This window comes from Mustela putorius, unplaced genomic scaffold (genome assembly GCF_011764305.1).
Source record: "Mustela putorius furo isolate JIRA1106 unplaced genomic scaffold, ASM1176430v1.1 tig00003962_pilon_pilon_pilon, whole genome shotgun sequence".
Taxonomy (NCBI): Eukaryota; Metazoa; Chordata; class Mammalia; order Carnivora; family Mustelidae; genus Mustela; species Mustela putorius.
The window spans coordinates 15,856,418-15,870,918 of record NW_025422106.1 but is presented as its reverse complement, the minus strand read 5'-3'; the positions used below and the strand labels follow the sequence as shown (position 1 = coordinate 15,870,918).

Below are 14,501 nucleotides of genomic sequence, written 5' to 3'. Positions count from 1 at the left end.
GCTTGATCTTGGGATCCTGGGATCATGACCTGAGCCTGAGGCAGAGGCTTAACCCACTGAGCCACCCAGGCGCCCTAATACTCTTCTTAATAATATCCATCAACATAGTGAATTTTCCCAAATACGTATGTTACGATTTCATTTATTAAGTATTCATGATGTCGGTGACCCAGAAATCCCAATTTCCCTCCATTTCGCATCTGCCTGTTTTTTGCCTATTGTTCCTTTTGACCAGCGATTCTGACTTTCCAGACAAATGAAACCAAACTCAATGCCAGTTTCCTTTTCAAAAGACCATCTTTATTATTTCTCAAGGCTGAACACAGCACTGAACAGAAACATCTCATACACGTACACCCATCTGGTGGCTCGGGTGCCACTTCTGCCTAGAATAAATGACGACAGTCACGCAGTCGTCACCAATCACAGTGCAAGTGAGGGGAGCAGGGGAGGGTGGCAAGGAAGGTATCTTGGAGTCTCTCGGAGCACACGGTCCCAGAGAATGACATTGAACATAAATAACAAAAATTAAATAGTATAAATAAATTGGAATTTAAGTTAGAAAGAGTCCCAGAGTGTGGCTGTTTGGCAACAACCAGCCCGCAGGAGAGGTAGCTGTGGAGGTTGTAGGGATGTTTCCAAGGCTTGGACCTCTGCTCTCCAGGCAGCCCACTGAGGTCACTGGGTTCTCAAAGCTTCCGGGCCACTCAGGCATTCAGCTCCAGGTCGGTCACGTACTCCTGGACCCAGTCCTCAGTGGGGTCGGCACAGAGCTGGCGGCCTTTTCTGGTCTGGAAACTGCGGAGAGGGGTGGAAGGATTATTTACTGAGGAATCCAGCAGCGGAACTCTGGGCCCGCTGTAGCCCCTCACCCCACCCTCTGCCCTGGACCCTCTGCCCGTCTCGGTCTAGAGACTTCCTCTCACTGTCTCACCACCACCGCCTCCTCCCAAGGGATCCTGCTGCCACCTCCTTTCTCCCTCCCTTCCCTCTGCGCTGGGCCAACCCTCCCTGACCTCGCACATCCCTGGCCAGGTCAGGTCACACCTCAGAGACCTGGGTCCCACATGCCATTCCAGGATGGCGCCCCTGGCCAGTCTGTGCCCTCGGGTGCTGCCTCCACTCCAGACCCTCCCCATCTTCCCCAGAGGCAGGCAGGAAGATTGGCACTTACATAACACCAGGCTTGGAGCATTGGCTGCTGGTCTCAAAATAGTCGACTATGAACTTGCGTGTAATCTGCTTGGAGACGTAGGAGAAGCAGCAGGCGGTTGGGGTGTCCGCACCAACTGGAGGAGGAGAGAGAATGAGCCTGAGTCACATTTCAGAAGGAAAAGTCAGATCTGAGGTTGGATCTCTGAGAGGATGAGGAAGACTCAGAGGAAGCCAGCGTCGCTCTGGGTACGGGCCGGCAGACAGGGTCGCTGGAAAGTGCTGGGTGTCTTTGCCTAGAAGTGTGCCTGTCTCTGTTCTGGCTTCTGTCTGGGCCCTTCTTTGTCCTTGACTCTTTGTCGTGGACAGACTTTCTTGATGTGATCCAAACATCCAAGCAGACTTTTTTCCTCTCTTTCTCGGAAGTTTTGTCTGGCTCAAGGAGTCATGCCCCAGCAAAAGAGAAACCTTGGATGTCTTTCTTATGACATCCAAGGGACAGAGCCCTGGGGAGACCTCCAGGGAGTGAGGGGAAGGATGACCCCACTGAGAGGTCACCAGGCTTGGATCTTGCCTCTCACAAACTCATTTGCTTAGGGTCCCTATTTTGCCACCTGTAAAATGGAACTCCAACTCCCCTACCTCCCCCTAGCTCTCAGATCTGGGGACTGGAGCAGCTAAAACTCCTGTATAAAGATGAAAGTAAAAGTCTTGAAAAGAAATGCCACAGTTTTCAAGCCCTTTGAGAAGCTCCCTTTTTTTCTCTTGGGGGCTCCCAAGGCCGGAAGACAGAAAGAGGAGTGGTCTGATTATGGGGACAGGGAGTGGGGACAGTTGTGAGAACAACAGAGACTCACATGGTGCAGAGAAGACCTGGCTGCAGAGGGCCATGATGCAGAGGAGGACGGCGAGGGCAGCCCCGGGAACCTTCATGTTGCTCAGCAGGGTACGGCGTGTGGGCTCGTTTGTCCGTGGGGTGGGCCTGGGCACTGGCTGCTGCCTCTGTCCTGCTGGAGTGTGAGCAGATCTCCCCTGCTCTTTATAGCCGCCCTGGTGGAAGGGGAACTGGAATCCGGGGGTGTGGAGGGAAATTTTTAAGCACAGTGGTGTCACGCTGAGTATTTCACAACTCAGGGTCCTAGGGGACCACAGGGGTTCAGGATATCCAAGAATAGCTTCTCCGAGCTCTAAGTTTCAGCCCGAAACTCATGACTTGTTCTGGTTTCTTGTGAGGAAATGGTTTCCCCCCGTGAGCGGGAGGAGAGGACTATGTGTTGACCCGAGGCTATTCTTAGGCAGGCTTTTCCCATAAGAACTGATCTATACGTGAGCTCACCAGCCCTGTCCTTCCCACAGAGCTGAGACTTCTGTGCTTCCTCTGCTGCGGGGCAGGGAGGGGGGTCATGCAGAGGGTGCCACACACCTGCCTCGGATGCAAGGCACTGACCTGGGGAATTCTCGCTGGGGGACCTGGAAGCATAGCACATCTCCATTTCTTGTCCTGTCATTAGAGAGTCACCGGGTGACTAGAGGTTCTGGGTTAACATTGGATGAGGATCAGAAAGCACAGGAGATGTGGGTGTTCAGATGTCAGGAGTCTAAAAATATACCCTGTAGCCTAGAAAAGGCATTTCTAGGAAGGAGTTCTAAAGAAATAAACCCGAACACAGAGGCATCTTTAAACATAAAGACATCTGACGTAGCATCACTCATGCTTCTAAAACAAGAAAACCCAAATTCTCCTCTATGAGAGGAGGATAAAGTAAACACTGGATTGTTCGCTTCATTCATGAAACTGAGTGAAGTGAAATGGCGTAAATATATCATAACATCAGTTATAAAAAGGGAAGATGAAAAATTGTGCAAGATGAAGAATTATACAAATATGTGTATGTATGTGTAGCCATACATGTACGACAAATACTATAACCACGTGTATATTTGGGATATAGATGTAAACACTAGGAACGGGAAAAACAAAAAGCATTGGGAATAAATGTCCCAAAGCACCAACAATAGCTATATTTGTGTCTATGGTCTATGGATAATTAATTTTTTTGTTTTCCCTTTTTCTAGACTTTTTTTTTCCCTAAAGTGAGAATATATTACTTTCCTGGTCAGCCTACCAATTTATGAACCCATTTTGTTCTAAAACATTTACAGTATCATCATTTGGAAAGTTGTTAGTTTGAAAGAAATTTTTGATATACTGACATTTCTGTCCAATGGTCTTTGTTAACATGAAGTTTTGATTTCCATTTCTCTGAACTCTTTCAAGAACCTGTGTGATATTTACATAAATTTTGACAAATTCAAAGCAATTTTCATATTCTTCTCCAGTCATAATTTCAGTGGGGTGAAAAGGTCTTCTTTTCAGGCAAATCGACATGTTTTTTTCTTTTCTATCTTTTATTATTCTATTATTACATAATTAATAAACCTAATGCACAGTTGGCCTTTGTCCTCTAGATGCTCTCAGTCTGATAGGAGCAGGTAGAGTATATAAACAGGCAACTATAGCATTTAGCAGAAAGTGCCAAGATTCCTAGGAGAAAAATTAATGGAGGTTCACAGCACCAGGAGGAGGGAGAAATCACCTCCCTCAGGACAGTCTGGGGAAGACATCACAGAAAGGATGGAACTTTGCTTGGGTCTTGGAAGGTACACAGTATTCGAACACATATAAATGGGGGGGGGGTAGCAGTAAGAGGTCCAACTGGTACAGTCACAGGTGTGGACTTGCCAGTTCAGAGGGAGGAGCAAGAAGTTTAGTGTAGCTGTATTGTGGCGGAGCGAACAGGGACAGGAAACTAGATTGGGGTCAAATCAGGAGGGTTTTGAAGTCCCCCAGAAGGGGCTAGAACAATGGTGAGAGTAAGACATAAGCAAAGTGAGGTCACACCTTAGGAATTCTCTCCTTCCTATGTGCCTACAAGTCCTGCTCTTAAAACACATGGGCTCGGGATGCCTGGGTGGCTCAGTTGGTTAAGCATCTGCCTTGGGCTCAGGTTGTGATCACAGGGTCCTGGGATCGAGTCCCACATTGGGCTCTTTACTCAGTGGGGAACCTGCTTCTCCTTCTGCCTGCTGCTCCCCCTGCCTGTTCTCTCTCTCTCCCTCTCTCTGACAAATAAATAAATAAAATCTTAAACAAACAAAATACATGTGCCCTCTTTTCATCCCAAATCTAGGATTGCTAATGCTAATCTTGGGAGAGGCTAAGGCAAGATCAAGGACAATGGCAGGTTACCCTGGGCTTCGCATCTAAGTGTCTTCCCTTGTTACTGTTAATTCCAAAAAAGGAGTCTATCACTTGTTTCAGTGGAAACTCTAAATCATATTCAATGCCTTCTCCTCTGCCCGCCCCCTCTTCCCCAGCCCTCAGCTGATACCCTGAACTGCATACTCTCATTCACTTCTTGGGGAACCCCCTTCAAACTTGTGATTCAGTTTCTGAGAGTTGGATGCTATCAGTTGGGAGGGCCAGAAGAAGGAACTGGAAACTGCTGAATCAACCTCTTTCCTGATAGTGGACCTGTAGTTACCGCACCAGCCACATTGCATTGTAATGTGTTATTTATGCAAGTTTCTCTCCAAACATTGAAACCATGTCCTGTTAATTTTTAACCAAATTCAAATCATGTCTTATTGGTTAACTTAAACCAAAGGCTAGCACACAATTATTATAACATGATGAATTGTCTGAGATCATATCCCTTATATTTTTGTTCTTCTAATAAAGGTGCTTTACTGAATATTCAATTTTATCTTAGTGTTTATATATTTGTAAGTCTTTCCATATTAATCTCAAATCAGAAAATAGTCCTTTGTCCTATGTGATTTTCTTAGATGAGAAAATAACATACTTGTATACAGAGTATGTGCTTGATGTGCATATGTTTAATGAAAACTCTAAGAGGACTTTGAATGGTTGAGTTGGTTGAATGGGTCTTAGAAATTTCCTAGGTGGTAAGTTGATGTTACCAGGTGAAATGACTTTCCCAGGCTCACACAGATGGCTTTGGTCAGTTTAACATTTCCCTGTCTGTTTTTTGGCAGGTTATCTCCAATGGTGACCACAAGGCTTGACACATAGTAGAGCTTAATAAATATTTGGTGAAGGAATGAATAAATCACTGATTTGACCAACAGTGTGTGTTATGCCCAAAGTCCCACTATGGAGCTGACACACTAACAGGAAGGAAAGAATCAGAAGGGTCCTGGTGTCGAGGTCTTGTTCTTTGGTGGAGCATCCAAACTCTCTCACATGGTGGTGACACCAAGTAGCTAACAGTAGCATTGTGGTTTGGAGGGGCTTCATTTGTGTCCTCGCTTTCTGGCTCATTCCAGCCTCTTTGAGGTCCCATTCCAGTCCAAGAGAGCATCCTAGCCATGAGTGCAGGGAATTTTGGCTGAACAGTTCATGTTCTGCAATGTCACTGCCTTGTTCTGCACTGCTCACCCCTTCACTGCTTCCCATGCCCTGGCCCTGCTGGATGGGTTTCCTTCCCATTTCTGGCTCTGTGGCTCCACTGTCTTGGGCATTGGTCCCAACTCTCTCCCTTCAGCAGCAGGAGCTCCATGGACAGGCTTGCTGATAATAAACTGTTTGACCTAGCCTTGGCTCCCATTTTAAAGGTGTGGCCCCACTTTCAGGTAGGCAGAAACTATATCCCATCCTAGAGAGACAGTGTCTCATTAATGGGGCCCCTGCTTTCTATAGCATGGCCCTTTGTGATCTTGGACTCTTCTTATCATTCTCCTCTGGCCATATTGCCTATGTAATAGAGCAGGGAATCCCTTTGGTATTGGATTATATCAAACCCTGCTCCCCCTTCTCTGTTCTCCAGTCAGTAAAAGGCATCTCTACCTACAAAGCTTCCAAGCCAGAAATCTGGGACTCACCTTTGACGCCTCCCTCCCTCTCATTTGCATCTATACTGTATTTGGAGTGAAGTATGTCTACTTCTCACTGTTCCCACTACCACTATCTTAGGTCAGGACCTCATCATTTCTTGCCATCATTTCTTGCCTCATCATTTCTTAGTGCTGTAAGAGTGTCCTGTTAACTGTTTTTCCTTCCAGTTTTGCCTCTCTTCAGTCTGTCCCATCGCATGCCATCCAAAGTGATTTTGCTAAAACTCAAATCAGTCTCTATCTCTCTCTGTTGAAAATATTTCAAATACCCTGCATGGTTTCCAACATGAAATGGAAGCTTCCCCTCCATGACCTGACCCCCGCCTCCCTCCTTGGTCTGTTTCTTGCCACTTTTAGACTTCCTGGAAACTCAGACTCAGTCCTGTGAAACACATGTAATTCCTTAAAAGTGCAGGCCTCTCCTTTGCTTTCTATGAATGAGGTGTCTGCTCCTCCTTCTGGGAGATCACAGGGCAGAGTGAATTCCTATAAGCACGGGTACATCCCATGATAGCTGCAGAGATGAGTATTTACAACAAATAAGGAAAGCCATGGTATAATAAATTCCCTTAATTTTCTAAGGACAAGGGAAACCCATGGATTCTACTCTTCAAAGACATGCAGAATGCTAAATTGTAAGACATTTTACATCACAATAACAGAACTTTGGTTTTTAAGCTTTTAACATAATTTTTAAATTTTTAAAAATTTATTATTAACATAAACTTATAGTAAGCACATTTCCCTTTTCTGATTTACTTGTGCTCTGGAGACAGACCTCCTTTTTTTAAAAAAAAAAAAGATTGGGACACCTGGGTGGCTCAGTTGGTTGGACGACTGCCTTCGGCTCAGGTCATGATCCTGGAGTCCTGGGATCGAGTCCCGCATCAGGCTCCCAGCTCCATGGGGAGTCTGCTTCTCTCTCTGACCTTCTCCTCGTTAATGCTCTATCTCACTGTCTCTCTCTCAAGTAAATAAATAAAATCTTTTAAAAAGAAAAGATTTTATTTATTTATTTGACAGAGAGAGCAATCACAAGTAGGCAGAGAGGCAGACAGAGAGAGAGGATGAAGCAGGCTCCCTGCTGAGCAGAGAGCCTGATGTGGGGCTCAATACCAGGACCCTGAGATCATGACCTGAGCCAAAGGCAGAGGCTTTAACCCACTGAGCCACCCAGGTGCCTCAGGAGACAGACTTCCTTGATGTCACTTCCAAATCTAACATGTAATAGCTCTGTGTTCTTCTGTAAATTAATTACCTCTCTGTGCTTCAGTTTCTTCATGTGTGAGGGGGGGATAATGGTACCTGCCTCAGAGGACCCCCAGGAGGATAAAACACATTAGCATCTATGAATGTTATGTATAACATAACATATATGTATAACATATAACATAACATATGAATAACAGGCTTTAAATGTTACTGGCTCTTGTAAGCGCTGTGTTAGTGTTAGTTACTATCATTATGTTAGTGTTATCTATCATTAGATATTACTGAACTATTCCAGTTAATCTATTTCATGTATTAAAAAAGGCACAGGTCTCTTGGTCTTTGACTGACAAACCCCAGCCCTATACTTTTTGCCTGGTTAATCATTCTTCAGATCTAAGCTAAATTTATAATAGAGAAATGTTAGCACAACCTACATGGCCTGACCTAAGTAACAGAATGGTTAATTATAACATTTTTAATAAAATTTTGGTATATCCATGCAATGAAATACCATGCATGCCCATTTGGAGTAAACTTTGTGTTTTTTAATGACATGGAAGAATGTAAAGTAACAAAAATAAGGTATACTAGTTCAAGAAAAAATGGTAATGGACAATAGTAAAATATAAAATCATATACAGAATGCTGGCTCATTTTTGTTTTCTTATTATGCTTTCCTATGTTTTCTAATTTTTGTAGAGTGTTGATGTATATTTTCTATGGAAAAAAACAAACAAACAAAACTCAGGCATTCCCTTTCTTGACATTTCACCATCACCTTCCAAAGCATGTATCCCCAATGCCTGAAACAGTGCCCAGAATACAGTAGACACTCAGTAAGGTTTTATTGAATTAGATTTCTTCTCTTATTGGATATTCTCTGTGACCAAACTGGAAAGAGCTTGAAACAGGTATAAAAGCACTGTTGGAAGGAAGAAAGATGCTTCCTAAAGAATACTGAAAGTCTTCCGAACCCTGGTGAGGCTTTAACCTTCTCTCAGGAAATGAACATCCCTAAAGTCACTGACTTCCACCCTTGACTGCAAAGAGCAGGCTGTGGTAGGTGACGAAGACCCATTTCCTCTTTAAGAAGAGTGAGTCTGCTGGCTTGAGGGGTGGAGTGATTGTCTCTGATGAACTGCTTCGATCACCTTCCTGTCTTACAGATTCCATCCTGAGCCCCCACACTTATTTCTTCCTTCTACAATCCAGTTTCTGCTCCCATTTCCCTGAGTAACTTGACTACCACATTGGCAAGACCAAAGGATTTACCTATATTGGTTTATTGTCTTGGCAAAGTGACCACACAGTTAGCTCATGTTGGTGGTCCAGTCTCAACATTTGCTCACAAGGACTTCTCTAGTTTTGGGCATTCCACATCCTAGAGGCTAGTGTTCTTGGCCCTGACACCCAATGGTCTCCCCAATCCTCATGCATCTCAGTACTTTCCTTCTAGGTGGGCACAGAATGTCAGGATTGATTGCTTCTGTTTCCTGCTCCTCAACAGCTTTGTAATCTCTTCAGAGGGTCTGGTACCTTCTGGCACTTCCTATGTGTACAGTCTCAGAGGGTCATACCTGTAAAGGAAGTTCCAACCCAGGAGTTGGAAGACTTTGGTTATTGACACACATCCTGTGTGACCTTGATTAAGTCTTTGAACTACTCTGAGTTTGTATTCCTAATCTGCATAATGGCAAAACAGATCGGGATCAAATAAAACCATGAGTGAGGATCTGCTGGGGGAAATCAAAAGTACCGGGACCTCTGCAAGGTCCTGTTATTGCTGTAGCTAGTGGTCCTGTGTGTAGCCCTGGGAAGCTGGGAGGACAAGATGAGAAGACAGATGTGAAAGTGCCCAAAATGGAATTATGAGCACAGTGCTAGCAAGGGCATAAAAGGCAAAACTTCTATGTTACCACGAGTGAGGGGAAGTGAAGGGTTTCCCTGCTCAGAAGTGAGGAGGTGGACACAGGGATCCGTGGGACCAGTTAACTCTTGCTGCCACTCCTACAACCCTAAACTGGAAAGAGCTGAGTCTAGAAAAGTTTCCTTGATGATAAAACTACTGGGTATGTGGGTGGCAGGCAGAAGAAAGAAGAGAATTACCCCATTGAGGTTGGGGAACCACATTTTGGATAGTTTTTCAAAATGATCAGTTTATTTGTACTTCATTTAGCTAAATGGAGTTCACATCCTGACTCCATGTTACCTGTCACGTCCCCTCCAATTAAAACTGGTAGTTTGGCTGCCTCTGGACACCTATTAAGCAAATGTCTATTGAATACCTACTGTGTACACAGAGATAAGCATAACATGGTTTCTGCATCAAGGAACTCCCTTTGATGCAGAGAGGGAGACAACCAAATACATTCTAGTTGATATGAAGGAAGGAGCTCTGGAAGAGCTGTAGGAGCATAGAGGAAGATACAGAATTTAGTTGGAAGAGAGGTGGGGGAAGTTCTCTAAAGAAGATGAGCCCTTTTTTTGTTGTGTATTTGAGAAGGATTTTTTCTCATTCTCTATTGACTATTACTTAGAAATAACTTCCATGCATAAATCTCAGATTTAAATCATTTAAATCATTGATTCAGCTTAACATATTGATAGAAGCCTTTGTACTTTTGGTGTGGAATTTCACTGGTGTGAACACAGCATTATTGTTGGGACCTTCACAAACAAAAGATTTTATCTCCATGAGCCAAAGGTCAAAGCAAGGCTAGGAAGCCAAAGTCAACAGTCAAATTCATTGTGTGGCGCAATGTAGACTAATTACCCATTCTTACCTATGACCATTGTCCTGTTGTTCCAGGGAGGAGGACTTTGTAATCCCTCCACAGCTTGAAGATCAGCACACCCCACTCATTTAGACAGAGGGCTCCATGTCAGACAGAGGACTCCAATGACAGGGTCATTGGTTGAATGTCAAGTGCTCCTTCTTAGTGCACAGTGGGGTTTAGACTTGACTGGAGACCATTCATTGACAGCCAAGGAATGGCCTTCTCTACCCTTTGGCTCCCTGACATTTTGTTTCTACCTCTGATATGATGCTTACCTTATTCCATCTCATGACATCGTTATTTCTGTCACTGTCTACACTGTCACTAGACTAAAACCTCTGAGGGCAGATTTGGGGCTTCCTTCAGCAGATGACTACTCAACTGAGTTGAATGGAAATGCCATGAATAACAAAGTCTGTAGATTTGGGGGAACATTAAGACATATCTTCCTTCCCTTAAGGCAAGGTGCTTGATGCATGAACATGAAATCCCATCAACCAGGAGAGACAAAGTATCGCAGAACCTCAGAGCTGGAGATGGAGGACTTGGTAAAGATTGGTACGTTGGAAGCAAGACTTGCACAAAGAAAAGCGTAAGGACAGGATGGAGAAGAGAAGTAGAGTTTGTGAGTGTATAGGTGGTGGTGGTTGGGGAGTGATGAAGTAAGATGACATTGAACTTTATTTAGTAGCCCTGAAGTACTCCAAAATGCTACCCTGATCCTTCCTAGCCCACATTTGTACAGCACCCAGGAGGCCTGGCTCTCATCTTTCCCTCTTCATTCTTCCTTCTCAGGGCAGAGGCAGGTAGCCATAGAGGCGGGGGTGAGCAGATGGGTCAGTGTGGGTGAGACGACGGTGGACAGAGATCTTGATCCAACCACTGAAATTGCCCCCGCATGTCCCACACCATGAACTACTGTGTTCTTGGTCTTTGTAAACTTCAGGTGGTCAGCAGCAGCTGCCTAACCAGGCAGGGGTTTCCATAAATGCAAGGAATTCCCTATGGATGGCTGGGGAACACCCACATGCTTGGATTACACATTTTATCCATAACATGGATAAGCTTATTGCTAGGTATTTCTGATCCCATTTTTACACTAGAGAAGCAGTCTTTATTTGGGTCTTCCAAACTTAATTCTTCCTGAGCTTTATCCCCTTTTCTATTATCAGTCAACTAAACATACTGAAATCATTATTTCTTTTCTGTTTCCCTCTTGTTCTGGGATGGACCAATCCAAACTCCTTTTTGATTTCGGCCCTAATAAGACATGTCTTTGTACGTGGCACTGGCCCTAGTGGTCGACATTTTCTTTCTTTGTGGTCACTTTCTGTATTTGTACTGGAAGCAATGGGGTGGAAAGAAAATAGATTTTAGAATCAGATGAATCTCAGTTCAAATCTTGGCACTGCCACTTCACAGCTCTGTGGTCTGGAGATAGTGAATCTTACTGTGTGATCCTCCTTGCCCTAGGGGAATAATCATAGTCCTGCTTGGGGGTATGGTGGGGTTAGATGTCATGTGTACGTGGCAGCTTGCCCAGTGCCTGGCCCATCATAAATCTCTAAGTAGAAGTTGTAAATGTTCCTGAGCTGCCCTGCTTGGTCCTTCTGCACAGTCAATGCTGGACTCTCTCTTTATGCCCAAGGAAAATACAGGGTACAAAGGTCACTCAGCTCAGCAGAAGGAGTCCCAGGAATGGGACATGGAGCCCCGGCCACCCCTTCCTTCTTGAGGCCAGGCTTGCAGAAGCCCTGGAAAAACTGACGTGAAGCCTCCAGTTTCTGGAGGTGCTGACCCCCAGGAGCAGCACGGTTCTCATCTGCAAGCCTCTCTGGCAGGTGTGAATGTTTCATCCTTCCTCTTGGGTTTGCAATTCTCTCCACAGCCTTGATGACTGCCTTTGGTGTACCACTTCCCTCTATGGTGCAGCCCGTTTCTTCTCCACTACCACCCCCCCCCCATAGTGATGACATCGCCCTGGGGAAGAGAAGCTGTGAAGGGCTGCTCACTGTCAGCTAGCTTCAGTTTCCGTATTGGCACCATGACATCATCTCTACCCTGGAAATTCCATTTGCCCTCCTGTGCCTCCACCTCTGTCGGAGGCCTCAGAGTTCTATAAAGAGGGGTTCCCAGATCAGTTTCAGCACAGAACACAGTCGGGTTCTGAAGCTTCTGGACTCGAGGGTCTCAGCTCCAGGAAAACCTCTCCTCTCAAGACCATGAAGCTCTGCATGACCGTCCTTTCTCTCCTCGTGCTCGTGGCTGCCTTCTCCACCCCGGCTCTCTCAGCACCAAGTAGGTCCACTCGTCTAGCCGCTAACTTCTAGAGTCATGGTGGAGGCAGTGCTGACTTTTCTAGCTCGGGCTGATCTAACGGTGGCATCTAGGGATTGGACAAAAGGGAGACGGGAAGATTTCCAAGTAGCCTGCTGTTAAATGTAGAATCTGGTAGACATTAAGTAATGGGCAAGTTCCTGGTTTCTTAAGAAATAGCAACAAGTAGACTCATTTAAGCAAGTTCCTGTTTCCTTCTGTGCCTTGGTGTCCCCATCTGTAAAATGGAGGATGGTAGACACATGCCCTGAGGCTCAGTCCAGCTCCGATCTTCTAGAATTCTTTCATGCCTTTCTCTTATGTTCTTCTATTCAGAATAATACTCCTTCTTAGGGTGAGTGAGATTGGATACAAGGGACCATATTTGGGGATCTGGTCATCCTACAGAGATGGCCACCGAATATCTATGATTAGAAGCCAGAATTAACAGGTCATTATAGAGCTTCTGTCTCACCCCTGCGTTTCTTTTCAGTGGGCTCAGACCCTCCCACCGCCTGCTGCTTCTCTTACACCTTGCGGAAGCTCCCTCGAAACTTTGTGGCCGATTACTTCGAGACCAGCAGCCTCTGCTCCCAGCCAGCCGTGGTGTGAGTATCAAGCCCAGGGTTGGTCAAGGAGGCAAGGGTGAGGGTAGGTGAGAAAAGGGGATCTATTTGGGGGAATGTGGAATCAAGCAGTAGGGAGGCTGGTCTCAGGGCTGAAGCCCTCCCAGAAGTCAGAGAGGATCAAGTTATGAAGTCACCTGTTGAGTCTGGAGAGGGCTGGGTCGGATCCAAGGGAGAAGAAAGAGGTTTCTGGGGGAGGAACTTAGCCAGAAGCCAGGAAACCAGGGAAAGTAAAAAAGATGATAGGAGATGTGGGCTGATTTCTTAAACCATACACAGAAAAGTCATTGCTGGGGGCAAGAGAGAATGAATGGGTTGATGCATCCTTACTGATTGCAAAATTCATTTGTTCCTAATCTGGGCAACCCAGGAGGTGGAACTAAATCTAGAATAGAAGTTAAAAGGAGCCCAGTTCTAGCACCACCCCAGGAAGTGTTTCCCCATCATTAGAGCTGTCCAACATGAGCCCTAGTCAAGCAGAGGAAGATACACACCTACCATAGGCAAGGATCCATGGGATTCTAATCTGTCCATTCCTTGTTCCACAGATTCCAAACCAAAAGGGGCAGACAAGTGTGTGCTAACCCTAGCGAGGCCTGGGTCCAGGAATACATGGACGATCTGGAACTGAACTGAGCTGCTCCACATCTGGGTGCAGGAGGTCTCCAGGGGAAGTTCACCTGAGCCCGACTCTTCTCATGAGACACACCTTCTCCACACTCATGACTCTTCTCAATAGCCCATTCCTTCTCTTAATTTAATCTTATTATGTGCTGTGTTTTGTATTTGAAGTTATTTCTACTATTTGTTTTGCCAAAGGACACTTTATCCCCCATGGGGATGGCCTACCGTCACGGTTTCTCTGCTATTGTAGATATGTGGAAAATGTAACTGATTCCATGTGTTTTCAAAATAAAACTTCTTAAAAATTATAGACATTTCTTTGCATTTTAATTTGATTGGGGGGTGAAGGGCATTGCCCTGCATTATGACTGGGACCAACTACCGTTTCCAAACACAATAAAAATGAGCAATTGCTGAGTGCTTACTAGGGGCTAACAGGTCTGAAGACATGACCTCACTTAACACTTTCTTTTTTTAAATTTTATTATTATTATTTTTAAAGATTTTATTTATTTATTTGACAGACAGAGATCACGAGTAGGCAGAGAGGCCGGCAGAGAGAGAGAGAGAGGAGGAAGCAGGCTCCCTGCTGAGCAGAGAGCCCGATGCGGGACTCGATCCCAGGACCCTGAGATCATGACCTGAGCCGAAGGCAGCGGCTTAACCCACTGAGCCACCCAGGCGCCCTCACTTAACACTTTCAATGGGATTTTGAAATCCCTTGTAAAGTGGGGACTGGTTATCTCCAGTTTCACATATGAGGAAACAGAGGCACAGAGGTGACGTGACTGGCTAAGGCTTGTAGGTCTTCTGAGGAGCATGATGAAAGGATGATCCAGAAGGAGAGCTGTGATGCTAAGGCTTACAGGTCAGTGTC

At 45.3% G+C, this 14,501-nt stretch overlaps 2 protein-coding genes across 2 annotated transcripts; one reads left to right on the top strand and one right to left on the bottom strand.

The window, feature by feature from the left end:
- Nucleotides 1–278: 278 nt before the first annotated feature.
- Nucleotides 279–2,204, bottom strand: LOC101676470 (C-C motif chemokine 3). The gene is made up of 3 exons (XM_004747147.3): nt 2,010–2,204; nt 1,175–1,289; nt 279–798 (listed from the first exon to the last, which is right to left on the bottom strand). The coding sequence occupies exons 1-3, from the start codon at nt 2,083–2,085 to the stop codon at nt 708–710; spliced, it is 282 nt and encodes a 93-aa protein (XP_004747204.1). The 5' UTR covers nt 2,086–2,204; the 3' UTR covers nt 279–707.
- Nucleotides 2,205–12,147: 9,943 nt separating this feature from the next.
- LOC101676770 (C-C motif chemokine 4) lies at nt 12,148–13,932 on the top strand. The gene is made up of 3 exons (XM_004747148.3): nt 12,148–12,356; nt 12,868–12,982; nt 13,549–13,932. Exons 1-3 carry the CDS (start codon nt 12,281–12,283, stop codon nt 13,634–13,636), a joined length of 279 nt encoding a protein of 92 aa, XP_004747205.1. The 5' UTR covers nt 12,148–12,280; the 3' UTR covers nt 13,637–13,932.
- Nucleotides 13,933–14,501: the final 569 nt, after the last annotated feature.